This window comes from Globicephala melas, chromosome 20, assembly GCF_963455315.2.
Source record: "Globicephala melas chromosome 20, mGloMel1.2, whole genome shotgun sequence".
Lineage (NCBI taxonomy): Eukaryota > Metazoa > Chordata > Mammalia > Artiodactyla > Delphinidae > Globicephala > Globicephala melas.
In genome coordinates, this window is record NC_083333.1 from 40,702,028 (window position 1) to 40,729,683 (window position 27,656).

The 27,656-nt window shown below is 55.9% G+C and overlaps 1 protein-coding gene across 4 annotated transcripts; it reads left to right on the forward strand.

Annotated features, from left to right (window-relative positions):
* Positions 1-353: 353 nt before the first annotated feature.
* On the forward strand, positions 354-27,038 carry JUP (junction plakoglobin). 4 transcript variants are annotated; one of them, XM_030839689.3, is made up of 15 exons: positions 354-506; positions 11,198-11,413; positions 14,704-14,960; positions 15,198-15,436; positions 16,532-16,733; positions 17,521-17,665; positions 17,792-17,895; positions 19,602-19,940; positions 21,558-21,713; positions 21,924-22,043; positions 24,526-24,676; positions 24,785-24,906; positions 25,454-25,493; positions 25,759-25,924; positions 26,253-27,038. In XM_030839689.3, the coding sequence occupies exons 2-14, from the start codon at positions 11,206-11,208 to the stop codon at positions 25,908-25,910; spliced, it is 2,235 nt and encodes a 744-aa protein (XP_030695549.1). In that variant the 5' UTR covers positions 354-506; positions 11,198-11,205; the 3' UTR covers positions 25,911-25,924; positions 26,253-27,038. The 4 variants fall into 4 exon arrangements, with proteins under 4 accessions (XP_030695549.1, XP_030695551.1, XP_030695553.1 ...); XM_030839691.3 differs by having other exon boundaries at positions 365-590; XM_030839693.3 differs by having other exon boundaries at positions 365-525.
* The last annotated feature ends 618 nt before the right edge of the window (positions 27,039-27,656 follow it).

Sequence of the window (27,656 nt, forward strand, 5' to 3'; positions counted from 1 at the left end):
TTCTTACCTGCTCGGGGGTAGGGTGGGACAAGACACACCCCATCCCTTCCATTGGTTCTTTCCTTAGTCTTACTGACAGTTCCTTGCCCAATCAGGAGGAAGTAACCCTCAATCTGCCAATAGGTGAGGAGTTAGGATGGAACCTCAAGTTGGAAAACGTCTCTAGGGCCGAGTGGCAGTCCCTGGGGCCAATGGCCAGCGGATAAACAGAGACGGCGGTGAAAGGGGACTGGGCGCGAGGCTCCGCCTCTCCATAGGACAGTCAGGCCAGGCAGCCAGTAAGCCCACATCAGCGGGTGGGCGTCTCCCTCAGGGGCGGAGCTTCGAGGGGGCGAGAGGCGTGGCTTGGCTGTCAGGTCCTTTCGCCTTTTGTTCGGTTACTGAGTTGCTGCCTTGGCCAGAGTCCGGAGCAGCCACCGCCCGAGTGCGCTAAGCTCAGTTCGCAGCCCGCGCCGGCTCCCATCCCGGCCCGACCCCTACCCAGCCCGGCCAGGCTCCAAACGCAGGTGCGGACGATCGGGGCAGGTATCGCTGAGGCGAGGGAAGCGGGGCGAGCGGACGAGAGGCCAATCCCCGCCGTCCCCGGGCAGGTGAGGGCGGGAGCCAGGGAGAGCCACCCTGCACGGGCGGCAGGGGGCGCGCTGGGGTCCTGGGCGCGGTGACTAAGTGGGCGCGAGGTTCGCGCGGAGCGCGACTGGGGGCTCCGAGAGCCGGTGTCTGAGAAAGGTGGGGAGGGATCAGGGCAGGTGCCTCCGGGTCGCGCTCCGGGACCCGCGGAGCTCGCTGGGCGCCGCGTCCCTGACTCTGGCCCTGCTTCTTGCGGGGGAGACTTTAACCTGCTCGGCCTGCGTCCCAGCGCTCACTCTGTAATCAGGAATTTACTGTTTGCGAAACTTGCTGCCGCTGGTCTCTTTGGGGCCACCGTCACCCCACCCCACGCGTTATCCTCGCTTTCCCTCCCTCTCTACTCCCCCAGGCCTGGGTGGGGCCCTATTGTCTACGCCCGGCTTGCCCAACTGTGAGGGCTGAGCGCACATTTTCCTAGAGACGCGGGCCCCACCTGCCGAGCAGGTGAGCACACGGAGTCCGGAGGCCCTGCCCTCCAGCTCTGCGAGCCTGGTCGGGACTGTACCTGCGGCGCCTCTCTCCGCTCCATTCGGGTGGGTGCCGGGCTCTGGCTCCGCCAGCGGAGGCGGGATGGGATGGCAGGGGGATTGGTGCTGGGCCCGGCTCCGCGCCCAGCCGGTGTCTGGCACCCGAGGCTCCAGATAGGGGTCTGGGCGGAGGGGTCGTGCACGGGTGGAGAATTCACCGGCCCAGTTTCCAGTAGCTGCGGCTTCCAGAGTGTTGATATGGGAACAGGACTACCCTTCCTTTCTATCCTCTTCTTGGCGGAAAAATCACGCCGAACAAACTTTCCAGGAAGGAGTATTCACGGCGGCTTTCTCTGGGGGTTTTCCTGCCTCCTTGCCCGGGGCTTCCCGCAGGCTTTAGGGGTCCTTCTCGGAGCAAAGCCCCCTCCCCCAGCCGGCCAGGCTGAACCTGGGCAGTGCCTGCGCTGTGACCCCGTCCTCCCAGCCCCCACCTCCATCCTGTTTGCTGGGCCCCTTGGGGCCTGAGGGGGGGCCGGAGTGGGGGGCCGGGCCAAAGGGGAAGCAGCTTCTTCCTTGTCTTCCTGTCTCCGGGGACCACCACACCCCCTCGCAGGAGGTCTGCCCTACAGGCTCTCTCCCGAGCTCTGCCCCCCTCCCCAGGAATGGGGGTGGGGCCGGGCCGGGCCAAACTGACTGAGGGTGGGGGGAGCGATTGTTCTGGTGTTTTTTTTCCCTCTGTCCCATCCCCCACGTTATTTAGCTGGCTGGGGATTGAGTCCGAAGAGCGCGGAGCAATGGGGCTGGATTTCCATTTGATTTCTGGGTTTTGAAGGTGCATTCCTTCTGGAGGCTTTTGAAGTCCTTTTCCCACCCACCCCCTTTCCGGAGAGACTTCGATGGGGAAGGTGGGACTGGAGGAAGCCTTCAGTGGGGAAGGTTTCAGGCAGAGCTGCGTTAGCTGCTGCCCTCCCTACTCCCCCCCAACAATTTCCTGAGAGCGCCTTCCCTGGCCTCCTTGGGGAACAGAAAGGGGGGATGTAACAGCCAGGTTCTCCATTCCTGAGATGAAGGGAAGACTGGGGGGATCAGGGTTGCTTGCCCTGACTCACTTGGGAAGACCCTTACCCCGTCGGGGGTAGATGGGAGAGTGAGGGTGGAGGTCAGACCCACCCCATGGAGTGCCCTGGGTCAGGGGGAGCCTGGGTCAGGGGGAGTCCCATACCTCTTCTGCTCCAGTGGGTGTCACAAGGGCAAGGAGTTTGGGCAAAATAACCTGTTTTCCCTCTTCTCTGTGCCAAAGTGGAGGAGGGGAAGGCATTGTTAATTACACTGGTTAAATGATTAGGTTAGCTAATCTGTTTCCTGGCTTCGATGAAAAGATAATACTGAGGAAGTATTGTTAGGAGGTGCAAACTGGCTACTTACTGGACTGGAGGGAGAGGGGAAAAAAAGGTAGGATCCAAGTGGTCATTTCTTGCTAGATCAAGCCTCAGCTTGGGTGACATGAGCCCTCTCCATGCCTCCACCCGGTCCCACCCCACCCCAGTTACAACCCCATTTCCTCTGGAATCTCTGTTTGGGCTGCCAGAGATGAGGCTTTGAGAGTGCATTGCATGGGAAGGAAGGGGTACTGACTGGGCAGGTACAGGTGACGGGGGTCTCTCCTTGGCCTGGGAGGGCTTGTGGAAAAGAGCCACCTTAGAATGAGATGGGACAGTTGACTTCTCTACAGAAGGGCTATTATTTGGACAAATGTTATAGTGGGGCAGTTCTGAGCATAGGGATTTAGGCTTGGACTGAGCTAGGTTTGATTCCCAGCTCTGTCGCTCGTTACCTGCGTGGCCTTGGTCAAGTCACTTCACCTCTCTGAGCTTCAGTGACCTCCTGGGCAAAATGGAAATAATAGTACCAACTACCGAATAAGTACTTGATAAGTGGCCACTTAAAAGGTAAGGGGCTACTTACAGATTCCAAGCACTGTCATTAACTGTTCTCACTTAATCTTTATGACCATCCCTCTAGGCAAGTATCATTACCCCATTCTACAGGTGAGGAAGGGGAGTTAAGTAACTTGCCCAAGGTTGCACAGTGAGACCCAAGCAGGGCCAAGGCTGGCATTTGGGTCCTTTGGCGCCAAGCCCAGGGCCCATCTTGCTGTATCACCCCACCATGGCTCTGGGAAGAATTTTGCTGCCATCCCTTTTTTGAGAGTCTCTGCTTAGGAGTTTGGGGAGAAGAGAATTCCAAAGGCTCCAGGGTGGTGTGTGTGGTTGGTGAAGGCGGGGGCAGGTTTGCCAGGTAGGGGTGACTCACGTCCCAGCCTCCTGTCCTCTGAAACCCCTGACCCTCCTGTGGGTTGGTTTTTGGTTCCTGGTGGAGGGGGCTGTCTCCCCAAGGCCAGGGGCTGTGGCGGATGTGTGGAGGAGGTTTCGGCAGGGAGAGGAGGGCAGGGGTCAAAGCTGCTGCCGCCTCCTGGCTTGAGCTGGGCCGAGCCATGGACTGTTCTGGACTTCTCCCTGTATAGGAAGTGGGAGTTGTATGCTTTGCTGGGGGCTGGAGCTGGGCCAGGATAAAGGGGGGCCTGTCCCCTGGGGAGTGGAGAGAAACGAGAGTCAGATTTAGGACCGGACCAGTGTCCTGCCTGGACTCTACCAGTCAGCACTGCCAGGCTGGTCTAGGGCGGGGAGCTGGCTGTCCTCTGGAGCTGGGAGCCCTGGGGGCTGGGAGTAGGTTTTCTGCTGCTGAGGAGGCCTTTCTGGTGTTTGGGGTGGGGTCAGCAGGGCCTGGGTCCTGGAGGGAGGGGCTGGTGTCACTGTCCTCAGACCTGCTGGCACGTCTGCCTACTGGGCACCTGACACCGGAATGGGCCTGGGAAATGGGGCCTCTATCTGTGTCAGTACAGCCTGGGTACTGAGCCTATCGACACGGGGCTTCCAGATCCCTTGAGGTCAGGAGGGGACCCTAGGCATGGGGAGTTACTGATCCTGGAGAAGAGAAGGCTGAGGGGACTTGATGTGACAAAGAAAGAAAGAGAATGAACTTAGTCCCGGGTGATTGCTGTGAAAAGGGTGACAGGCTTGCAGTTTTCCAACAGCCCTGAGGACACAAGAGCGATTGGGACTCTTATGGAAGGAATGGAGGCTAGACAGGAGGAAGGACTTCCTGCCTGTTAGAGATGAGATCTTGACTTGATGAGCAAGAGGGAGATCCTGGTGGAGGCTCAGGGTTGACTCTTCTCGGAAAAGGATGAAGCAGGGTCCCATCCCTGTGAGCTGGGGGAGAGCCAGGCTGCCCCAGGAGAGAGGGCAGGTAGGAATCACTACCCTTTGGGGCGAGTCTGAGGTCTTTTGGGGTCCCTGGGGAAACTCTTAGTCTTGTGTCTTTTGGGAGGAGAGACCTGGCCATGTGAGAGGCAGGTGGCCATGAGCCGCTGGCCCAGTGACCCCTATGAAGAGAAGCAGCAGTGTGACTGGGGCAGGTCATCAGGGTTTGTGTTTCTGCAAGCGACACCTTGAGGCCTGCCTCCAGGGATGTGGTTGAATCTGGGGGAGGTCTGGGGGGCGTGGACTGTCCTGATTTCCAGCAGCTTCCTTGGCTAGGCTGAAGAGAAAGCTCACCGACCACTCCCCCTTTGCTCAGCCTCCTGGCCCCTCAGGCTTTGGGGGCCCTCAGGGCAGGAAGCTCAGCTTTCTAAGACCTGCAGAGTGTGGGTTACAGGTCGACTGTCTTTCCTCCCTGTGGGGACAGAGGATTCTTGTCTCTGGTGAGTGGCAGGGACAGGGGAGAATTGGGACGGGGCTGGGCAATCAATACACTGCTTATTTTGTGGTGAGCGGAGGATGCACTCACTACACAACTCCCGCTCCCACTTGATTGAAAAAGTAACATCTGATCATTTTACAAAACAGTTGGAAAGTTTAGGAAAGTTTCCAAGAGAAGAAAAAAAGTCACCCGTAATCCTGTTGAGGCATCTAACCATGAACATTTCCTTCCCTTCTCTTTTCTTAGCATCCTCCTGTTATCTCAGCCTCGCTCTCGGATGCTCTTATGCTCTGTATACAATAACAAATTTTAACCAAATCTTTATCCGAACCCTAGTTTTCTCCAGCAAATGCTGAACAGGGAAGTAAGAGTTGGGTCTTCCCTGCTTTTCCAGGAGAGGGCCAGGCAGCGATCCTTGCAGAATGAAACCCTGGGGAATCACACCCTGAGGAGTGGACATGAGCTGGGGACGGGCTCCCCAAGCCCCCCTGGGTGGGGGCGGTCAGGTGGGGACACCAGGCACTTGGGTATTGAGATACGTCACCGACCCAAGTGAGTCCTTAGCTGTTGTTTCCTGAGGCTGGTAAAGTGTTTTTCCATTCCCAGGAGTCCCGGTTTAGGGTCATCTGCCGGTTTGGGATTTTTGCCCACCCAGGGTCCCCAGCAGGGAATGGCGCTCCAGCTGGAGCCCTCTCCAGGGGAGCCCGGAGGTTCCCAGGGTCCAGCCACCTGGCTAGGCATTTCCCTCTCCTCCAAGTCCCCTTCATTTTCCCACCCTGGTTTGTTTGCTTTGGGCAGGAGCCCAGAAGGAAGAAAATAAACAGCAGCTGGGTCGGCCTGACCTGAACCTCCACTCGCAGCCAGTGCTGGGCCACAGCTCAGGCTGTCCTCCAGCCTGGAAGTGAGGGGTTTCCTCCGGAAGCTCAGGATGGGCTTCCGTATCTTCTCCCGTCCCCAGGACCCTGGCCACACATGGTACCCGCTTCAGTCCCTGCCCGTTTGGAATGACCAGTCTGATGGGGGAGACCACAGTCTCTGCTAAGGAACATCTAGTGTGCGGGTGGTGGACATTTCTCCTGGAGCCACCCGTCTGAGGGGAGAGGCCTAGATGGGAAGCCCCAGCCTGATGGGGGAGACAGTGCTCTCAAGGGATGCAGTCCTGTCTGTCTCTGTACTTTTCTAGAGTCTGTTTCCGTCTGTGCTTGGGACCGCTCACCAGATCTCTTCTGGAGCCAGAGACAGAGTGGGGAAGGGTGGTGGCTGGCGACACTGTGGAGCCCAGCCTCTCCCCTGGGGCTGCTATGTGGGGAATGTCCAGGCCTGACTGGCCTGCAGGCCCCCAGCTGCAGAAGGCGGCACGTGTGACCGGGGAGAGGGGCAGCGCCATGTCTCCACCTGGCCTCCCCTCCCAGGACCTGGACATAACTCATCCTCCCCGGCCACACCTCCCCCGACCCCAGGGGCTCTGGCCTAGGGCCGGGAGGCAGCTCCCCTCCTAGCCTTCATCTGAGGGGTCAGGGAAAGGAAGCCTGGGTCTTGCCCTGAGTACTGGGTCCCACAAAGCAGGCTGGCTACCGGCTACCTTGCCAGGCCCATCTCTGCTGGCTTCCTCCTCTGCCATGTCTGTGCTTCCCTAGTAGAAGGACGCTTGCCTGGGCCTTTCCTACCAACAGAGGCCTTGCACAGTCATGGCTGTGTACCATCCACACAACACACAGCCGTCTGAAGAAGGGAGTGTCTTGATTGTCTCTACTTTACAGAGGCGGAATGAGGCTTCGGGAAGTTGCGTGATTCGCCCAAGGGCACGCGGCCAGTGAGCGCGGGGGGCTGGATGGAGCCTTCCCCTGACCCCCATGCCCTCCCGCCCTGCCCATGGCCCCCTTCGTCTGTCATTTTCTGAGCCCGTGATCCGTGTCTGCACAGGGTGCTGGCCTCTGGCCCAAGGAACTTCTGGGGGGCCCTGACTGCTCTGATGCAGTGTTTCTGAGCCGGGTCCCAGCTCACCTCTCAGGCAGCCCATTTCCTGTCCTGGTCTCCCCGTGTCTTATTGACACTTGGCGTCCTGCAGCCCGGCCCAGCCCGTCACTGCGGCAGGTACTGGCAGGGCGAAGAAGCCTGATGCAGCTCTGGTGGGGGTTCTTTTTATTTCTCTTTAATTTTTTTTTGGCCGTGACGCATGGCATGCAGGACCTTCGTTCCCCGACCAGGGATCGAACCCGTGCCCCCTGCAGTGGAAGCACGGAGTCCTAACCACTGGACTGCCTGGGAATTCCTGGGAGTTCTTTTTAATGTCAGAGCTGGGCCACACTCTGCCAGGACAGTCTTCGATTTAGGGTGCTTGCTGCCAGCCCCCTGGGTCGGCCACGCGGAGGAGGAAGCAGGAGCGACAGGCAGGGCAGGCCCCAAAGCAGTCCCCTTGCTTGCAGACTCCTGGCCAGTGTGGACCAGTGGGGGAAGGGTCCTTCGCACACCCTCTTCAGGGCCCCTGTCTTCTCTCTTCCTGTCCCTTGCCAGGTCCCCCACCCCACCCAGTGATCTCTGAGCTGGCTTCTTCCTCCTGCAATAGAGACTGCTTGCTAAACAAAGTGCGCCCATTCAACTCAGGGCCCCGCCCTGTGTCTGGCTCTGCCCGGCTCCCGCCAGGGTGCAGGGGCAGGGCCCGCGTCTGTCTCGCCTCCTTCCACCCTGGCTCTGTCCAGGGGCATTGTGGCGGGTGTCACTCCAGGTCCAGGGTGGAGAGGGACAAGACCAAACCGGGTGCGGCCTCCTCCACCCTGGGAGCTGCAAAAACAGCACTTTTGTTTCTTGTGAAAGAATTCCCCTGGGGCTTCCCTGGTGGCGCAGTGGTTAAGAATCTGCCTGCTAGTGCAGGGGACACAGGTTCGAGCCCTGGTCCGGGAAGATCCCACACGCCACGGAGCAACTAAGCCTATGTGCCACAACTACTGAAGCCTGTGTGCCTAGAGCCCGTGCTCTGCAACAAAGAGTAGCCCCCGCTGGCCGCAACTAGAGAAAGCCCGTGTGCGTCAACGAAGACCCAACACAGCCAAAAATAAATAAATAAATATATTAAAAAAGAAAAAAAGAATTCCCCTGGTTCTCCTGGGGAGTAGGTGGGGAGAAAGGTGGGGCTGCTTGACAGCCCTGCCTGAGGTCTGACTTATATCTTTCCTGTGGCGGGAGTGGCTTCCCACCAGCATCCTTTCTTCAAGAAGAGTTCTGGTGCATGTCCTTTCTGGACTGCTTTCCACCTCTGACCCTGCCCACCCTCAGCCTTTTCTGGTCTGTCATGGGAATTCTGACTCTTTATCCCTAGAATCTTAGATATCAACTTTCCTCTGAGATCACCTGGGCTACCCTTTCTGAAGATGAAGCACAGAGAGGGAAAGCTGTTGCCCAAGGACACACAGCAAGTTTGCAGCAGAGGTGGGACTAGAACCTGGGACTCCTGATTGCCAAGCAGCAGGTGCTCGGCTCCACCTGTGCCCCTCCTGCCCCCTGCCCCTCACTGTCTTCTGCAGCAGGGTGTCTGGCATTCTCTCCTTGGTGGGCTGGAGGCTGGTTGGCAGTGAGGCAGATCTGGATTTGAGCAGAGCGCCACTGTTTTTCAGCCTGGAGCTTGTTTCCTCACCTAGAAACTGGGAATAATAAAATGCCGGCCAGGGTTGCTTCTAGGGAAGCATGAGATTCATTTGCTAGTTAAGGCTTTCCCCCGCCCCGCCTCCCCTCCGCCATGGATCCTTTGACCTCTGAGGGCTCTGTCTCGCCCTGGGCAGCTGTCCAGCCCTCAACTTCTTTTGGCTCCAGGCCTGGGCTGGCGGGGGTTGGTGAGGGGCCTGCTGAGGAAATGCCCCTCCTATGGCCAGCCTTGACCTCGGTGGTCCCTTTGCATATGGGGCTGGTGAGGGGATTGTCCCTGAGGTTCCGGCCAAGGCCTGTATCCCTCTTACTTGGCTCAGAAGCATCAGGGTAGGCGGTGGTCTCTACCGGGGAGCAGCTTTTTCTGGCTCGGGTTGCGTGTTTTTACTGATAGGGCTGGAGATGTCCAGTTTGTCCTAAGCGAATCTGACTGAGGCTCGGCGTCCAGATGTCGGCTCAGCCCTCTGCTCGGCAAAGTGGCCTTTACAGGGTTAATGCAACTGTATTTACTGATGCAGTTTCATCTTCCTTCTCCAGTGCTTGGATGTCCAAGGCCTCCTGCCTGAATTTTCTCCCTGGGGCTTCTGCGACAGGCTTTCTCCTCCCAAACTCTCCTGTATTCTCTGTGTCCAGGGAAGGCAGGAGTGCCGGGCAGTGTGTGGTTAGGGTGGGGGTGAGGGGGAAGGGCTTCCCCTGAAATAGCCACACTTGGCCGGTGCCTGGAAAGCAGCTGGGCACGTCTGGAGGCACCGAGCCCGCTTCTGTTTATCAGCCTGAAACTCTGAGTCACTCGGGGTGATGGGAGGAGAGGAAGGAGTCTGCGGGGAGCTGGTCTGGCTCCTGCCTCTGCCGGTTCCAGGTGTGCTCACAGGCAGACGAGGAGCTGGGGTCGCCATAAAAGGCAGGGTGACATGAAGGATCTCTGTCATCCTCCCGGAGGGTAGCACTGGGGCCGTCCCAGAAGACATATCCTTGGTGATCTTTGTTCCTGGGGTGGGACCAGGCTCACCAGCCACTCCAGCCTCGTCCTTAACTGGTCTCCCAACACAGTGGGACAGTGGGTTTGAGGTGCTGGGTACTGATGCCCAGCCTCACGGGTGGACCAGCCTGGGGTCTACTTGCCATCTGAGGCCACACTGGGTGTGCACAGGCCACAGACTCGGGTGTCACTCACACCTGGGCCTGGGCCTGGCTCTGTCATTTCTCTGCTATGCCTCCTTACTGGGTGGAGCCTCAGTTTCCCCATCTGTAAATGCGGGAGCAGAGCATGTGCTTCGAAACCCACTTGTGAGGATGGTGACCTTTTAAAATTTATTTATTTGTTTTTAAAATTTTTGGCTATGTTGGGTCTTCGTTGCTGTGCTCAGGCTTTCTCTAGTTACGGTGAGGGGGGGCTACTCTTTGTTGTGGTGCGCGGGCTTCTCATTGCAGTGGCTTCTCTTGTTGCGGAGCACAGGCCCTAGGTGCGCGGGCTTCAGTAGTTGCGGCACGCGGGCGCAGTAGCTGTGGCTTGGGGGCTCTAGAGCGCAGGCTCAGTAGTTGTGGCGCGTGGCCCTTGTTGCTCCGCGGCATGTGGGATCTTCCTGGACCAGGGCTCGAACCCGTGGCCCCTGCATGGGCAGGCGGATTCTTAACCACTGCGCCACCAGGGAAGCCTTCTTGAAGGACACCAGGAAGGCCCTCACTGGGGCACAGCCTCCCTTGCCCGTCCTCCCAGCTGCTGGACTCTGGAGGTCAGCACCGAGACGGGAGCTGGACAGACCAAGTGGGAGTCACCACCTCCCTGGTAGAGTCAGGCCCAGCTATTCATGAGCCTCAAGTGGCCCCAAGTCTCTGAATAGTAGTCTGCCCCACCCTGAGGGAGAAGCAATACTGATATCTGGCCATGGTCACCAACATTGAACACCTACTGTGTGCCAGGCACCAGGCTGGGTCCTTTACGAATCTGGTCCTCACAACAGCCTACGAGGGAGGTGGTGCTACCCCATTTTACAAATGAGGACTGAGGTTCAGCAGAGCCTCTGAAGTATGTGGCTGAGATTTGAACTGGTTGGTGGGATTCAGAATTCCGGGAAAGGCTTCTAGAAGCTGGAGTGCTGGAGAGATGGGGTCCTTAGGGCCTGAGCCTCTGGGGTCACTCGTGATCCTGCCCCATCTGCAGGAAAGTGAGATCTTGGAGTCTCTGAGGCTTCCCAGACAAACCTGTCTGGCTGCTTCCCTGCCCCACCCGGTTTCCTGCCCAGTGCCTGGGGTGTAGCTGCCTCACCTCTACAGTGCTTCCCAGGGGGCCCCAGTGGATGGGGGTGGGTCTGCGGGACCCTAGAAGCTGTTGAAGGTCCTGAATGCCTTCTCCTGTTCTGGGGGTTTGGGGCTGGGACAGCAAGGTGAGTGAGCTGAGGGCTGGGTTGGGGCATCTGGCCCTTTATACCCCTCCCGCTATTGGGTTCGCCCCACCGTGGGCTGGAGGTCAGAGATGCAAGCCCAGGACTCACAGACAGGTGTCCCATCCTGGCAGTCCCCCCCTGGGCTTGGTCTCTCCTGTCTCCCACCCTCCTCCACAGCCTGCTGACGGCCTTGCAGCTGTGGTGCGGGTTAGGGGTGATGGGCAGGGCCTGGGGAGAGGCTGAAGGTGGGGACTGGGCCTGTTGATGGGATGCCTCACTGCGGCCAGCTGATTTCCTGCCCCTCCTTTGTGTCCCCAGCAGCCACCATGGACGTGATGAACCTGATCGAACAACCCATCAAGGTGACGGAGTGGCAACAGACGTACACCTACGACTCGGGCATCCACTCGGGGGTCAATACCTGCGTGCCCTCGGTCAGCAGCAAAGGCGTCACGGAGGATGATGAGGCCTGTGAGCGCCAGTACATGCTGAAGAAGACCACCACCTACACCCAGGCGGTGCCCCAGAGCCAAGGTCAGGATCCCTGGGGACTCTTCCATGGGACTATTCCAGCCGAAAACCAGGCTGGGCACTGGAGGGAGGTCAGGGTCAGAGGAGGCAGACTTTAGGGGGCTCCCGGTCTGAGGAGGGAGGCACAGCTACGGTTGTTTGTTTGTTTTTTTTAATATATAAATTTATTTATCTATTTATTTTTGGCTGCATTGGGTCTTCGTTGCTGCGCACGGGCTTTCTCTAGTTGCGGTGCACGGACTTCTCATTGCGGTGGCTTCTCTTGTTGCGGAGCATGGGCTCTAGGCATGCAGGCTTCAGTAGTTGTGGCACGTGGGCTTAGTTGCTCCGACGCATGTGGGATCTTCCCAGACTAAGGCTTGAACCCATGTTCCCTGCACTGGCTGGTGGATTCTCAACCACTGCGCCACCAGGGAAGCCCCACAGCTCCTGTTCTTAGACTTACCAGTCTGAGGGAGGAGGCACAGCGACTTCAGAGCGCCCCCATCTGGGAGGGAGGCAGATTCCTCTTCCATGAACCTCTGGTACGGAGCGGAAGCGTAGACCCTGCCCACCAGTCTGAAGGAAGAGGCACAGTCTTTGCCTTCCGTGAACTTACAGTGTGATGAGGAGGCATCACTGCTGCCTTCAGGGAATTCAGGGACTGTGGGGAAGACACAGTCCTCTTGCTCCAGGAGCCTCAAATATGCCGGGAAGGCAGAGCCTTCCCCACCAGCCCAGGGTGCCCTGCCTCTCTGGGGGAGAGGAGTATCCAGTCCTGTCTGTAGTCCACAGATACCTCCAGGGCCCTGAGTGTTGCAGCCCGGAGAGCTATGGGAGCTGGGGAGGGCGCTGGGTAGGCTTTGGCAGCCTGGGCCACGGCAGAGCTCAGCCTCTGCACCCTGGGGAGCTCCTCCCACACGGCAGGCAGAGGCCTCTCAGCCTGGCAGGGCCAGGCATTGTGTTGGTAGCTGAAGTACAGCATCCAGACGGGAAAGTCACGTGGATGGTCTCTCCTTCCCGACTGACTGGAGGGTGGAACCTCTGCCTCCCTCTCTTCGGGGCTTTGGGACACTTGCCAGGGCAGGGCTGCCTGCCAGGGCAGGGCTGCCTGGGAAGCCGGGGCACCTGTTTGTGGGACTCCCAGACCCGCCAGGGGGTGGAGCCTGGACTCTGAGCTGAGAGCCCCCCTCTTGCTTGCTGAAACCCACAGTCTGGACTTTCCCTCTGATCTGCTGTATTCTACTGGGTGGCCCTCTGGGCCTCTATTTGCCTGCCCGTATAATGGGAGAGTTGTCTCCTTTGGGGAGGATGAGGGTATAATTAGAACCGTGAGATTTCAGGGTTGAAAATAGACTGAGGTTGTCTCATCCTACCCCTACCTGGTGGTTAAGGGAGGGGCATAGAGTCGGGGTTGGATTCTGGAGTCAGGCTGTCTGAGTTCAGATCCCAGCTTGGGTTCTTATAACCTCTCTGTGTCTCAGTTTTCCCATCTATAAAGTGGAGATAATAATAGTCCTTACGTTCTAGGATTGTTGTAAGATTAAATGAGAAAAGTATAAGGAAAGCACTTAATTCACTGCTAAGCACATAATAAGTACAGGCACACCTCGTTTTATTGCACTTCACTTTATTACACTTCGCAGATACTGCGTTTTTTACAAATTGAAGTTTTGTGGTAACTCTGCATGGAGCAAGTCAATCGGTGTCATTTCTGCAACAGCGTTTGCTCACTTCATGTCTCTGTGTCACATTTTAGTAATTCTTGCAATATTTCAAACATTTTCATGACTATTCTATTTGTCATAGTGATGTATGATCAGTGATCTTTGATATTACTACTATGACTTGCTGAAGACGCAGATGACGGTTAGCATTTTTGGGCAGTATTTTAAAATTGAGATATGTACATTTTTTAGACATAATGCTATTGCACACTTAATACACTACATACAGTGTAAACATAACTTTTATATGCACTGGGAAACCAAAAAATTCATGACTCACTTTATTGCAATATTCACTTCATTGCAGTGGTCTGGAAATGAAACCGCAGTATCTCCAAGATGTGCCTGTACTCAAAAGATGTTAGCTATTCCTTTTAATAATAATAATCTCTGAACTTTTTTTTAGCAATATGTGCCAGGCACATGCATCCTTTCTTTTTTTAAATTAATTAATTAATTTATTTTTGGCTGTGTTGGGTCTTCGTTTCTGTGCGAGGGCTTCCTCTAGTTGCAGCGAGCGGGGTCCACTCTTCATCACGGTGCACGGACCTCTCACTGTTGCGGAGCACAAGCTCCAGACGCGCAGGGTCAGTAGTTGTGGCTCACGGGCGCAGTTGCTCCGTGGTATGTGGGATCTTCCCAGACCAGGGCTCGAACCCGTGTCCCCTGCATTGGCAGGCAGATTCTCAACCACTGTGCCACCAGGGAAGCCCCCATCCTTTCTTTTTTTTTTTTTTTTTTTTTGCCGTACGCGGGCCTCTCACTGTTGTGGCCTCTCCCGTTGCGGAGCACAGGCTCCGGACGCGCAGGCTCAGCGGCCATGGCTCACGGGCCCAGCTGCTCCGCGGCATATGGGATCCTCCCGGACCGGGGCACGAACCCGTGTCCCCTGTATCGGCAGGCGGACTCTCAACCACTGTGCCACCAGGGAAGTACCTCGTCATCCTTTCTTTTAAGAGCAATTCACAACTTTTTTTTTTAAAGATTTATTTATTATTTATTTTATTTGTTTTTAGCTGCGTCGGGTCTTAGCTGCGGCACGTGGACTCTCCATTGTGGTGTACAGCCTTCTCTCTAGTTGTGGCATGTGGATTTTCTGTTTTCTAGTTGTGGTGCGCAGGCTCCAGGACGTGTGGGCATTGTAGTGGCACGTGGGTTCCAGAGCGCGAGGGCTCTGTAGTTTGTGGCACGTGGGCTCTAGTTGAGGTGCGTGAGCTCAGTAGTTGTGGCACATGAGCTTCGTTGCCCCGCGGCATGTGAGATCTTAGTTACCTGACCAGGGATCAAACCCGCATCCCCTGCATTGTAAGGAGGATTCTTTACCACTGGACCACCAGGGAGGTCCCAATTCACAACTATTATCTCATTTAATTCTTGTAAGAATTCCCTGCGACGGACAGAACAGGTGGTGCCCCATTTTACAGATGATGTAACTGAGGTGATGATGCCCTCCTCAAGGTCACTGGTTAAAGGTAGAACTATGAGTGGTGGTCTGGGAGGCGGTCCAGAGGACCCAGATGGGATGCCTGCTCCCCAGTGTCCCCCTGCCTGCATCCTGCAGCTCAGTCCCTGCCTGTTGGCCCCCAGGTGACCTGGATTACCAGATGTCCACGACAGGCAGAGCCCAGCGGGTGCGGGAGGCCATATGTCCTGGTGTGACAAGAGAGGACAGCTGCCTGCTGGCCACCCAGGTGGAGGGACAGACCACCAACCTGCAGCGGCTGGCTGAGCCGTCCCAGCTCCTGAAGTCGGCCATCGTGCATCTCATCAACTACCAGGACGACGCCGAGCTGGCCACCCGGGCCCTTCCTGAGCTCACCAAGCTGCTCAACGATGAGGACCCGGTCTGTGAGGGGTCTGGCTGGGGTGGAGGCGGGGCAGGGAAGGGAGAGGTCAGGTGTCTGCAGGAGAGGGCCCTACCTGGGGTGGAGGGAGGTCATTGACCCAAAGCCCCATCAGTGGGAAGAGTCTGACCCGGGTCTGTCTGAGCTTTGTGGAGGGGTCTCCTGGCCCTTCCTTCTCACAGTGGCAACCAGCCTGGCCCATCTGCTCAGATCCTCCTGTCCTCCCCCTCCCCCCAGGTGGTGGTGACCAAGGCGGCCATGATCGTGAACCAGCTGTCGAAGAAGGAGGCATCTCGGCGGGCGCTGATGGGCTCGCCCCAGCTGGTAGCAGCCGTCGTGCGCGCCATGCAGAACACCAGCGACCTGGACACAGCCCGCTGTACCACCAGCATCCTTCACAACCTCTCCCACCACCGCGAGGGGCTGCTTGCCATCTTCAAGTCGGGTGGCATCCCTGCCCTGGTCCGCATGCTCAGGTACCGACCCCTACCCACCGCGGGAGCCTGGGGCTTCCCCTCCCTTGGACTCCCCAACCTGCCCACGTCCCTGGGCTTCCATACATTTACTGAGCACCTACTATGTGCCAGGTGCAGAACCACACCCAGTCTTGGTGCTCAGCTGCTCACAGCCTAGCAGGGGAGACAGGCATGTAACTCGCAGGTTAGTTATCAGGATACAGTATAGATGAGAGCAGAGGTGTGTCCAAGATTGGTCAGCGGAGCTCCAAGAAGCTGTTCACTCTAATGGCAGGGGGTTGACGGATGAGTGGAGTTTGGCTGGTGTAGATGAAGGGAAGAGTATTACAGGCAGAGGGAACAGCATGTGCGAAGTCCTTTGCCACCTTTACCTTTCCCAGCCTTGCAGTGTTGATTGGCCTTTTTCCTTACATCATATGAGGCTGCGAGTTACCTAAAGGTGGAGATACTGATCTTATTCCCCTGAGTCCCTTGCAGGGCCTCTCTAGTACGAGGCCTTCCACATGGCAGTTACTCAGTAAGGACAGGTGTCGAAGGGACCAACCGTGCGTTAGCACCGAGCTGGGAGCATAAAGCAGGAGGAGTCCTGGTCCCAGTGGAGAGAGGAGAGATGCTGTGTGCTTTGTGCATAAAAATGGGGCTGGGGGGGGGGTGCTTCCCTGGTGGCGCAGTGGTTGAGAGTCTGCCTGCCGATGCAGGGGACACGGGTTCGTGCCCCGGTCCGGGAAGATCCCACATGCCGCGGAGCAGCTGGGCCCGTGAGCCATGGCCGCTGAGCCTGCGCGTCCGGAGCCTGTGCTCCGCAATAGGAGAGGCCACAACAGTGAGAGGCCTGCGTACCGCAAAAAAAAAAAAAAAAAAAAATGGGGCTGGGGGACTCCCCTGGCGGTCCAGTGGTTAAAACTCTGCGCTTCCACTGCATGGGGCGTGGGTTTGATCCCTGGTCAGGGAACTAAGATCCTGCATGCCGCACAGTGTGGCCCCCCCAAAAAAAGTGGGGCTGGACTCAAGGGACACCATTGGGGTGTCAGTACTGAGAGGTGGCCCACATTTACCTGGGACCTGACTCACGTGACCCCCCTGCCCCTCTCCCAGCTCCCCCGTGGAGTCGGTCCTTTTCTACGCCATCACCACGCTGCACAACCTGCTGCTGTACCAGGAGGGCGCCAAGATGGCGGTGCGCCTGGCAGACGGGCTGCAGAAGATGGTGCCTCTGCTCAACAAGAACAACCCCAAGTTCCTGGCCATCACCACCGACTGCCTGCAGCTCCTGGCCTACGGCAACCAGGAGAGCAAGGTGGGCCGCACCCCACCCCCAACCAAGACCTGCAGCCCCCGTGGCATCACCCTCCGTCCAGCGGCAGCTTCAGGACGCTGCCTTCTTACCCTATTTAGGTTAAATATATATGTGTATACAGATGTACATGTTTCACCATATTACTGGATATTTTGAGGACAAGGGAAAGAAAAAATTCATTATCCTCATACAACCGTGTGCTTCTCCAGTGCTTTCCTGTGGGCATGTTTGTACACAGTTGTACTTAGAGCAATTTACAACTTTGCATCTGTTTTCTGCATGATATTAAATTTTTTTTTTTTGGCTAGACTGTCCGCAAAACCACCCTCTATAACAGCAAATAGCATTTCACTTAAGTGGAGGCCCCAGACTTTATTCTGAGGGAGGGCATCTAGGTTGCTCCCGATTTTCCGCCTTGATGAACGCACGATGCTGTAATGAACATATTCAAGTACACAGCCTTTCCCAGAGAGTAGGAAAAGTTTTTCATCAGTGGGGCTGAGGATTTCTAATATCTCTAAGCTTTTACGCAGAATTCCAGGTACTTTCCAAAAGGATTGCATTATTGCAATGCCATCAGTGGCAACGTGCGTTCGTAGTTTCACCTCATCCTTTCCAGCATTGTGTATTACCTTTTTTTGTAACGTTTTGGCTTATTTAATAGTCACAAAAGCTGTTCAGGTTTTAGATGAAGCACAGTAGTAACAGCTCTGTCACCCCCCTTCCTTCTTTGTTCCCTGTCATGGTCCCTATCTGTCTCACACGCATTTCCCCCCTCCCTCCACAGCTCATCATCCTGGCCAATGGAGGGCCCCAGGCTCTCGTGCACATCATGCGGAACTACAGTTACGAGAAGCTGCTCTGGACCACCAGCCGTGTGCTCAAGGTGCTGTCCGTGTGTCCCAGCAATAAGCCCGCTATCGTGGAGGCTGGTGAGTACTGTGGCCGGTGAGGGTGGCCCATGTGGCTGGGCAGGCGGGGGTAGGGGCTCTGACCAGTGACCAGGCTCAGTCAGCGGTGCTCCCCTGTGGCTGAGGTGCCCCTGTCTCCCACCCCAGGTGGGATGCAGGCCCTGGGCAAACACCTGACGAGCAACAGCCCCCGCCTCGTGCAGAACTGCCTCTGGACCCTGCGCAACCTCTCGGACGTGGCCACCAAGCAGGTGAGGGAGGTCGTGGAGCCTGGGTCTGCCTCTTCAGCCACCTCGTCCTTCCATCTTACCATGTCCAACCTCCTGTCTGGGAGTCTGACCTTAGGAGCTGGGGAAGGGCTGAGACCTCTGTATCTTGCTCCACTGTGGCTGGGGATGGAAGTGCCCTGTAACCCCTCATCCCTTTAGGCTCAAGGCTCTAATCCCTGTTAGGGATTCAGAAAGGGGACTAGATGAAGGAGGCTGATGTTTCTTGGCTGGGGTTCAGGTGGTGTCAGAGGAACAGTTCTGACCTAGACCCTGGGCGGGGGGGGGCAGTAGTGTGCAGGAGACGGCTTGGGGGTCGCCAGTGCCTAAAAACAGCTTAAGGAAAAATGCAGTTTCAGGACAAGTCTTCTGGTCCCTCTTCCAACCTGACTGTCACTGCTAAGAATTGCATCGATCGGCTGCTTGTTGAGCACCTGCCACGTGCTGGGCTCCACTAGGCACCGGGGACATTGGCTCCTTTACCCCTTTCAGTACTGGGAGGTAGAGTGTGGGGCCTAGATGAAGAAACAGAGGCTCAGGTGGTCCAGATACACAGTGGAATATTACTTAGCCATTAAAAAGAATGAAATAATGCCATTGGCAGCAACACAAATGGACCTGGAGATTATCATACCAAGTGAAGTAAGTCATTCAGAGAAAGACAAATATCACACGATGTCGCTTGTATGCGGAAGCTAAAAAAAAAAAATGATACAAATGAACTTACTTATAAAACAGAAACAGACTCACAGACTTAAAGAACAAATTTATGGTTACCGGGGGGAAGGGACAAACTGGGAATTTGGTATTAACATGTACACACTGCTATATTTAAAATAGGTAATCAACAGGGCCTACTGTATAGCACAGGGAACTCTACTCAGTATTCTGTAATAACCTAAATGGGAAAAGAATCTGAAAAAGAATAGATACATGTATATGTATAACTGACTTTGCTGTACACCTGAAACTAACACAACACTGTAAATCAACTATACTCCAATATAAAATAAAAAATTTAAAGAAAAAGAAAGTTTTCACAGAAAAATAGAAAAAAAAAAAAAAAGAGAGGCTCAGGGAGTTAAGGAACGGCCCTTGGTCACAGACAGCAGAGCTGGGATTTGAACTCAGGACTGTCTGTCCCCAGATCCTGGGCTCTTCCTGTTCCATCACGGCCCACATGGCTCCCCTTGGGAGAATGAGGCTCCTGGGTTAGGGGTGTTTCCTGAAAGCAGATTTGGCCTGGGGACCACAGAATGGGCAGCAGCTTAAGGCCCAGAGAGGGGAGAAGCGTGTAAAAGTGGGTCAGCTGGGCCATGGAAGCATGGACCTCCTCAACACTTTCTTTCTGGCCTAGGGGCCTCCCTCGGCCTGAGTAGAGCTCTGTTGGGTCTGAGGACAGGAGCGGGTGGAAGGAAAGAGCGTGGAGCTTACAGACAGGCCTGAGTTCAGATCCGGCTCACTAGCTGTGGGTCTGTGGGCAAGGCCCTCAACCTCTCTGGACCTCAGCTGCCCCGTGACTACCTTCTCACGGGTTTTGGCGGGATCACGGGGATGAACACACACAGGCAGGGCCCATCGAGTATGAGCTGAGTGGGCTGGAGACCTCCGTAGGCCATCTGTTCTCCCGGGTACACTTGGGAAGACCCTGCGTTTGGGAATCTCCCTCACTCTGCCTCCCCCGACCCCAGGAGGGCCTGGAGAGTGTGCTGAAGATTCTGGTGAACCAGCTGAGCGTGGACGACGTCAACGTCCTCACCTGTGCCACGGGTACTCTGTCCAACCTGACCTGCAACAACAGCAAGAACAAGACGCTGGTGACGCAGAACAGCGGCGTGGAGGCGCTCATCCACGCCATCCTGTGTGCCGGTGACAAGGATGACATCACAGAGCCCGCCATCTGTGCCCTGCGCCACCTCACCAGCCGCCACCCCGAGGCCGAGATGGCTCAGAACTCCGTGCGCCTCAACTACGGCATCCCGGCCATCGTCAAGCTGCTCAACCAGCCCAACCAGTGGCCGCTGGTCAAGGTACCGCCCACTGCACGGTGGGGTCCAGCGAGGGGAGGAGCTCTGAAGACCAGATTAGGCGCTGTATGGGTTCAGGCAAAGCTGCGGTAACAAAGAAGCCTGAAATACAGTGGCTCCGATAAGACAAACGTTTACTCCTCTCTCATGTTCCGGGTTAGACCTCCTGAGACCCAGACTCCTTCTATCTCGTAGCTCAGCCATCTCCTAGAATAGAGCTTCAAAGTTTAATATGCACAGGAATGCCCTGGGCAGTCTCATTCAACTGCAGGCTCTGATTCGGTGGGCCTGGGGTGGGCCTGAGAGTCTGCATTTCTAACAAGCCCCCAGGTGATATTGGTGGTCCATGGAGCACATTCCTCATGCCAGAGGGTCTGGTCATGAGGGTGGGCTGTCCTCACACGAACAGTTGGACTATATCATCCCCATAGGTGCCTTTTAGCCCTGGAGAAGTAGGGAGGGCTAGCAGCGACCAGAAAGTGGGACACAGCACTTCAGCCCATACTCTGGAACCTGGTCATTTGGCCACATCTGGATGCAAGGATGTTAGCACTGTTTTATGTGTCCTGCTCAAACTCAGGAGGGTTGCGAAAAAGACAAAGGGTAGAGAGGATTCTGGGGACACTGGGTGTCTGCTACTGGGAGCCAGGGTGGAGCCTTCTTCTCGGGGGGCTGCCTGGGTAGAGGAGAGATGTGTATCAGTTCCCTGTCACAGGCAGGGGAGGTGAGGGTGAGCCAGGGCAGAGCTACCGGTGTGTGTGACACCTGGTGCTAGAGAGTGAGGGAAGCCGCCGTAGACTGGGGTCTTGTCAAAGGGCGCAGGAGCCAGCTGGCAGGGGCTCCTGTTGCCTACGTTTTCAACAATAGAACAGTCCAGATGAGAATGACTCTTAAGTGATTATATATATCGTATTTTAAAGAAAGGGCAGCACGCGGTCCCTCCCCTCCTTGGTCTTGGTCTGCAGCACAAGCTCGAGGTGGGCGGAGGGTTTGCACCCTGACCCAGCAGCTAAGTTGACAAGTGACCTTGGCAGGTCATCCACCCTGTCCTCATCTCCCCCGTGATTTTCATCCCTGCCCTCCTGGTTTCTTGTTTTGAGGATCAAATAAGATGATAAATTGCTCCCCAAGGAGCCCTGGGAGGCCAGAATGGCTCCTGGGAGTGGGAGGACCCTGGGGCAGAGACCTCTTCCCAGAGCCGCCTGCTGGGGGTTGATTACAGTGTGAGCGTCACCAAAGCAGGAGGCTTCGGGGTCACCCCTAGTGAGGACCCCCTCTCCCTTATAATCCGGGTTTGGGAACTATCAGAAAAGCAAGACTATGTTGTCTGTGAGTGGGAGGTAAGAGAGAGGGGACAGGGGGCAGTGTCAGGGCCTGGGGGCTGATGGAATATTCTGGAATGGGGTATCATTTTAGCAGGGGCTCTAAGAGTTAGACATGGGGACCCACAGATTGTGTGGAATACGGGGCATGGGCTGGGGGTGATCTCATTCTCTGGAGATCTTCCAGCATGTCTGTGGCTGGCCTGGGGGGCAGAAGAGATGAGAGGGGAAGGAGGAGATGATGCTGGAGAAGTGATGCCCAGGAAATGCCCTTGATGAGTGTCCCTTTTCTTGCCAGGCAACCATCGGCCTGATCAGGAATCTGGCCCTGTGCCCAGCCAACCATGCCCCACTGCAGGAGGCAGCGGTCATTCCCCGCCTCGTCCAGCTGCTGGTCAAGGCCCACCAGGATGCCCAGCGCCACATGGCTGCAGGCACACAGCAGCCCTACACGGTAAGTGAGCTGCAGGGCCCTGTGACCCTCTACCCGGGGAGTCAGAGTGTCCTCTGTGTGAACGTGTGCGCACGCGAGTGTGTAAATAGGGAGGCGAGTTGCAGTTGATGCCAACTCCAAGGACCAGTGAGGTTTGCCAGCGTCCTGGGGGTGTGTGACCACTCCCAAGGGCTACCTGTTGCTATGCCCCAACGGCTCTCTCTTGTACAGGACGGCGTGAGGATGGAGGAGATCGTGGAAGGCTGCACCGGAGCCCTGCACATCCTCGCCCGGGATCCCATGAACCGCATGGAGATCTTCCGACTCAACACCATCCCCCTGTTTGTGCAGGTGAGTCTGGGGCAGGTGGGCAGGAGAGGTTCCCCCAACCCCTGCTTCTGCCCACTGCTGAAAGGGGAAGGTTGCCAGCCATGGGTTTGAGGGGGTCTGGGCCAGGCATCAAGAGGTCTTTGGAGGAGTTTGGAGAGAAGTGGCCGTACCAGGAGTGACCACTTAGCAAACGCCAGCAAATGAAAATAAAAACTGTGTTTTAATGTCCGACAAAACCTAAAAGCATTGAAAAGTAAACAGCAAACTGAGAACATATTTGCAAGCATTACAACAGGCAAGAGTTTAATATCTTTCATATAAAAAGAGCTCGTTAATACTAGACCCCAGTGCTAGACCCCAGTAGTTATATAAGAAGAGGCACATGCAGTTCCCAGGTGGCTCATAAACAAACAATGCTCGGGACTTCCCTAGTGGTCCAATGGCTAAGACTCCGCACTCCAAATGCAGGGGACCCGGATTCAATCCCACCCCTAAGAGTTCACATGCCACAACTAAAGACCCCGCGTACCGCAACTAAGACCCAGCGCAGCCAAATAAATAAATATTAAAAAAACCAAAAAACAAAAAGCAATGCTCAACCCCAGGAGTTTAAAGAAATGAAGATTACCCTGCAGTGAGAGCCCATTTTCCACGATCAAATTGGCAAAGAAAAAAATGAGTGCTTGGGCTTCCCTGGTGGCGCAGTGGTTGAGAGTCCGCCTGCCGATGCAGGGGACACGGGTTCGTGCCCCGGTCCGGGAAGATCCCACATGCCGCGGAGCGGCTGGGCCCGTGAGCCATGGCCACTGAGCCTGCGCGTCTGGAGCCTGTGCTCTGCAACGGGAGAGGCCACAGCAGTGAGAGGCCCGCGTACCGCAAAAAAAAAAAAAAAAAAAAAAAAAAAATGGAGTGCTTTGTGCTGATGAAGATGTGATCAAATGGGCAGTCTTAGACCCTGCTGGTGGGAAGATAAGGTGGTAGAACCTTTCCAGAAAGCAGTTTTGAAATATGTATAGACAGCCAAGTAGTACAGGTCTGGGACTCTGTCTTTATGAAATAGCATAATGTAATTGAACACATGGCATAGGTGTATGCACAGAGCTGACAATTGCAGTGTTACTACTAATAATTGAAAATTAACCGACTGTCCAATGATAAGAGAATGGTTAAAAAAAGAATGGTCCATTATATCATGTGGTCATAGACAATGGTGTCGAAGAAGAACTTTTAGTTTTTGAAATTGCTTTCCTTTAATTATTAACGTTCAGAGTAAGGAATTGGTGCCGGTAGCTACCTCCACTTGCGATTGATGAGGTTTTTTTACTTTTTGTTGTTGTTTTGCTTTGTAGCATTCTCTTTCTCTCTCTCTCTCTTTTTTTTAAAATTTAATTTTTTATACAGCAGGTTCTTTTTTAAAAAATTAATTTATGTATTATTTTTGGCTGAGTTGGGTCTTTGTTGCCGCGCGCGGGCTTTCTCTGGTTGCGACGAGCAGGGGCTGCTCTTCGTTGCGGTGCGCCTGCTTCTCATTGCAGTGGCTTCTCTTGTTGTGGAGCACGGGCTCTAGGTGCTTGGGCTTCAGTAGTTGTGGCTCACGGGCTCTAGAGCGCAGGCTCAGTAGTTTCGGCACACGGGCTTAGTTGCTCCGCGGCATGTAGGATCTTCCTGGCCCAGGACTCGAACCCGTGTCCCCTGCATTGACAGGAGGATTCTTAACTACTGGCACCGCCAGGGAAACCCCTATACAGCAGGTTCTTGTTAGTTATCTACTTTATACACATCATTGTATACATGTCAATCCCAATCTCCCAGTTCATCCCACCACCACCACCCCCACTCCCCCTGCTTTCCCCCCTTGGTGTCCTTACTTTTGTTCTCTATATCTGTGTCTCTATTTCTGCCTTGCAAACTGATTCATCTGTACCATTTTTTGAGATTCCACAAATATTAATAGTTAATATACGATATTTGTTTTTCTCTTTCTGACTTACTTCACTCCGTATGACAGTCTCTAGGTCCATCCAAGTCTCTGTCTCTTTCTCTCTTGAGTATCAATACGTGCGCGTAGTTTTTTTTTTTTTTTTTTTGGCTGCTCTGTGCTGCTTCTGATTTGTTCTCTGACCAGGGATTGAACTCACGCCCTGGGTAGTGAAAGTGCAGAGTCCTAACCACTGGACCGCCAGGGAATTCCCGTGAACCCATAGATTTTTAAAGAAAAGTTATTGAATAATGTGGGAAAATGCTTTATGCTACAATGTTTGATAAAAAAACAGGAATCAAATATATGTATATGACTATGATAAAAATCCAATGCAAAGACGCTGTGTCTGGGTGGGGGATTGTGTCCAGCGTGCTTTTCCATTTCTTTTTACTTTTCTTACACTTTTCATGCTTTCTACTATGGACTTGGGTTAAATCCAAAAAACGGAGGCAGAGATGGTCAGGGCGGTGAGGTGCCTCATGCCCGCCTGCCTCACGCCCACCCCACGCCCCCTCTCCCCAGCTCCTGTACTCCTCAGTGGAGAACATCCAGCGTGTGGCCGCTGGGGTGCTGTGCGAGCTGGCCCAGGACAAGGAGGCGGCCGACGTCATTGATGCTGAGGGGGCCTCAGCCCCACTCATGGAGCTACTGCACTCCCACAATGAGGGCACCGGTGAGGGGCTGGGCTGGGGGCGAGGGGTCGAGGGGGGAAGCTGGGCCTTGTTCCTCCAGCCTGGGTGGAGGCAGGCACCTGACGCGGCCCGTCCTTTTCTCTGCTCAGCCACCTACGCTGCTGCTGTCTTGTTCCGCATCTCCGAGGACAAGAACCCAGATTACCGAAAGCGTGTGTCTGTGGAGCTCACCAACTCCCTCTTCAAGCACGACCCTGCAGCCTGGGAGGCTGTGAGTATCCCGGGTTGGGCTGCAGTGTCTGGTTGTGCAAGTTGTGTACTGCACAAGGATTGCACTTAGGGAGGCCTCTACCATCCTGTCAACTTCATAGATCTTTATTTTATAATTGGATCATTTATGACAATCCCCAGCAGATGGAAGTAGTGGGTTGAACCATCTACTGTTTTTGACCTACAAAATGGCACTTTTATTTTGTCCAAACTAATCTGAAGTGTTGGGGCAGGGGTGCCTTTCTCTAACTTGCACAAAGGTGCCGTATAGGCTGGAGGCTGCCCTGATCCTGGGTGGGGCAGCTCCTGGCACCCATTCTCTAGTCCTCTCCCCTCTACTCCCCTCCCTGCTCTAGTTCTGAGGGTGCCTCCTAGCATGAATGGTGGGACCCTCCACCCTGGGGAGGTGCCTGAGGAGAGGAGTTCATCAGAGCTCTGTGTAACCCTATCTCATCCTCTGTTCCTTCAAGGGGTCTTTGCCCCCAGCCTGGAGCCTACATTTTCCACCCTTCCCCTCCCACAATGTTTCTCTTTGTCTCCATCCTCAGGCCCAGAGCATGATCCCCATTAATGAACCCTACGCAGATGGTAAGTGTGTGCAGAGCCCAGGGCAGAGGGGGTGCGTGTGTGGGTGTGAGCAAGGGGGCAACTTTGTGACCCCAGGGCCAAAGGACCAGTGACAGCCACTGTCGTGTCCACATGCACTTCTGTCCGGGTCCCTGATGTGAGAGTCTGGGGAAGGGGGCGGACCCACTGGGGGCGGGCAGAGGTAGAAAGTGTGTGGCTGAGGGCTGTCCAGACCCCCACGCAGGGTAACCTGAGACCCTGGACGGAGCTCCCTTCTCCTCCCCAGACATGGATGCCACCTACCGCCCCATGTACTCGAGTGACGTGCCCCTGGACCCCCTGGAGATGCACATGGACATGGATGGGGACTATCCCATTGACACCTACAGCGACGGCCTCAGGCCCCCCTACCCCACTGCGGACCACATGCTGGCCTAGCTGCCTGGACCCTAGTATGGCGACCCCTCCCCGCCCTGCTTTGCGGCTCTCCCTTCCCTCTATGGGCTGCTGAGGCTCGGGCTTTCCCTTCCCTTCAGAACCTCCTTCTCGTGGAGGCCCTCTCAGGTTTCCCCTGACACCGTGGCTCCTTTCTGGGGGGAACAAGTGTGGGGTCTCTCGGTGCTGAGCTCCCCCAGGGAAGGTGTGCCTCGCCTGCCTCATTCTGTTCTCTTTGCTTGAGGCGAGGAGTCCTGCCCCTTCTACCATGGTGGCCGGGTTATGCACGAACTCCTACGGGCCACAGGGCTGGCCTGACCCCTCTGTGTCTGCCCCTCCCTCCAGGTGCGGTTCCCCATCTGAGAGGCTCTCCTCGCGGGCGTTGGGGCGAGATAGCCAAGTGCCTGAGCCTGGGCAGGAGGGCTGCAACTTCCTGCTGAACCCTGCGCCTTCAGAGGTCCTCTGTAGGGTCTTTCTCGGGATGGCGATCTGCTCTTGCTTTCCTGTTCTGGGCTGTGGGTCCAGGGCCCGACACCCCCTCCCACCCCCGAGGCCCTGGCACTAAAGCTTTAGACTTGAGGCCCCCACTCTGTCCCCCCTCCTCCTGGGCTTCCCGTCTCCATAGGGCCGTGGTTCCTTCTCCGGCTGGCTCCGATTTGGTCACTGAACTCCACCAACTGTACTGAGCCCCTGGGGTCTCCAGGCCCCAGGTTCAAGGCCCAAAGGCCCAGAATCCAAAGCCTATCTTGAAAAGTTCAGGGATCCTCTGACCAGGGGGATGGGGCGGAGATGCGGAGAGTGCCTCCCCTGCGCCAGGACATGGCCTGCTCCCTCCCCAGGATGCGCAGTTGGCTTTGGCCCCTCCCAGGGTTAGCAGCTCCCTTGCACCTGTCCCGCCCACACAACTGCCCTAGCTGACCCCCGGAAAAGTGCTCTTGGCTGACCCCTCTGGTGTGCGGTGAGGGGCTTTCTCTTCCCCTTCCTGTTTCAGACTCCCCCCACCACCTCCTGCACACGGGTGTGGGGGGCTGGGGAAGGTCCCAGTAGAAAATTTTATTATTATCGCTTTATGTTTTTGGTTATTGGTTTTTTGTATAGACCAAAGCAAAGAAAATAAAACTAAGGCACAGATCTGGTGGAGGCTGTCTGGGGGAGAGGGGTGGGGGGGGCGGGGCTCCGTTAGCAGCCTGATGCCTCCTCGGCTGGATCCCGAGCGTCCAGGCTGCCTTGTGTGTGGAGAAGGCAAGGTGCGGGGGAGCGGGGAGAAAGGAGCCGTCCAGGAGCTGGAGTTGATTTAATTTAATACACACAACTTGGAACCTTGGGAGGCTAGGAGGGGTGAAGAGATGACTGGGGGTGAGTCCCCCCTTTTGGGCACACCAGGCCGTACTTATCTCTTCAGCGGTCAGCCTCCTTGCCGGCCTCTCAACTTCCAGCCTGCTCTGCCCCCGTCCAGCCTTAATGAACATTGGCCCATCTCTCCAGGGCAGAACACTACCCCCCCCCCCACCCCCCCCCCCCCCGCCCCGCCGTGGCCTGTAGCTTGGAGTCCAGGCCCCTTATTGGTCGGTGTGTGGTGGGCCCGCCCCCGCCCCTGCACCCCTCCCCTCCGTCCCTTCAGCCAACGTCCTCCGCGCTGTTTCTTGCCTCCTGATCATTGTCCATGCTGTTCCCTCTCCTCTCATTTCACCCATCACGGTGCCACTGTCAGCTTATGTCACGGTCCCCCACCCACGTCCCCAAATTCTC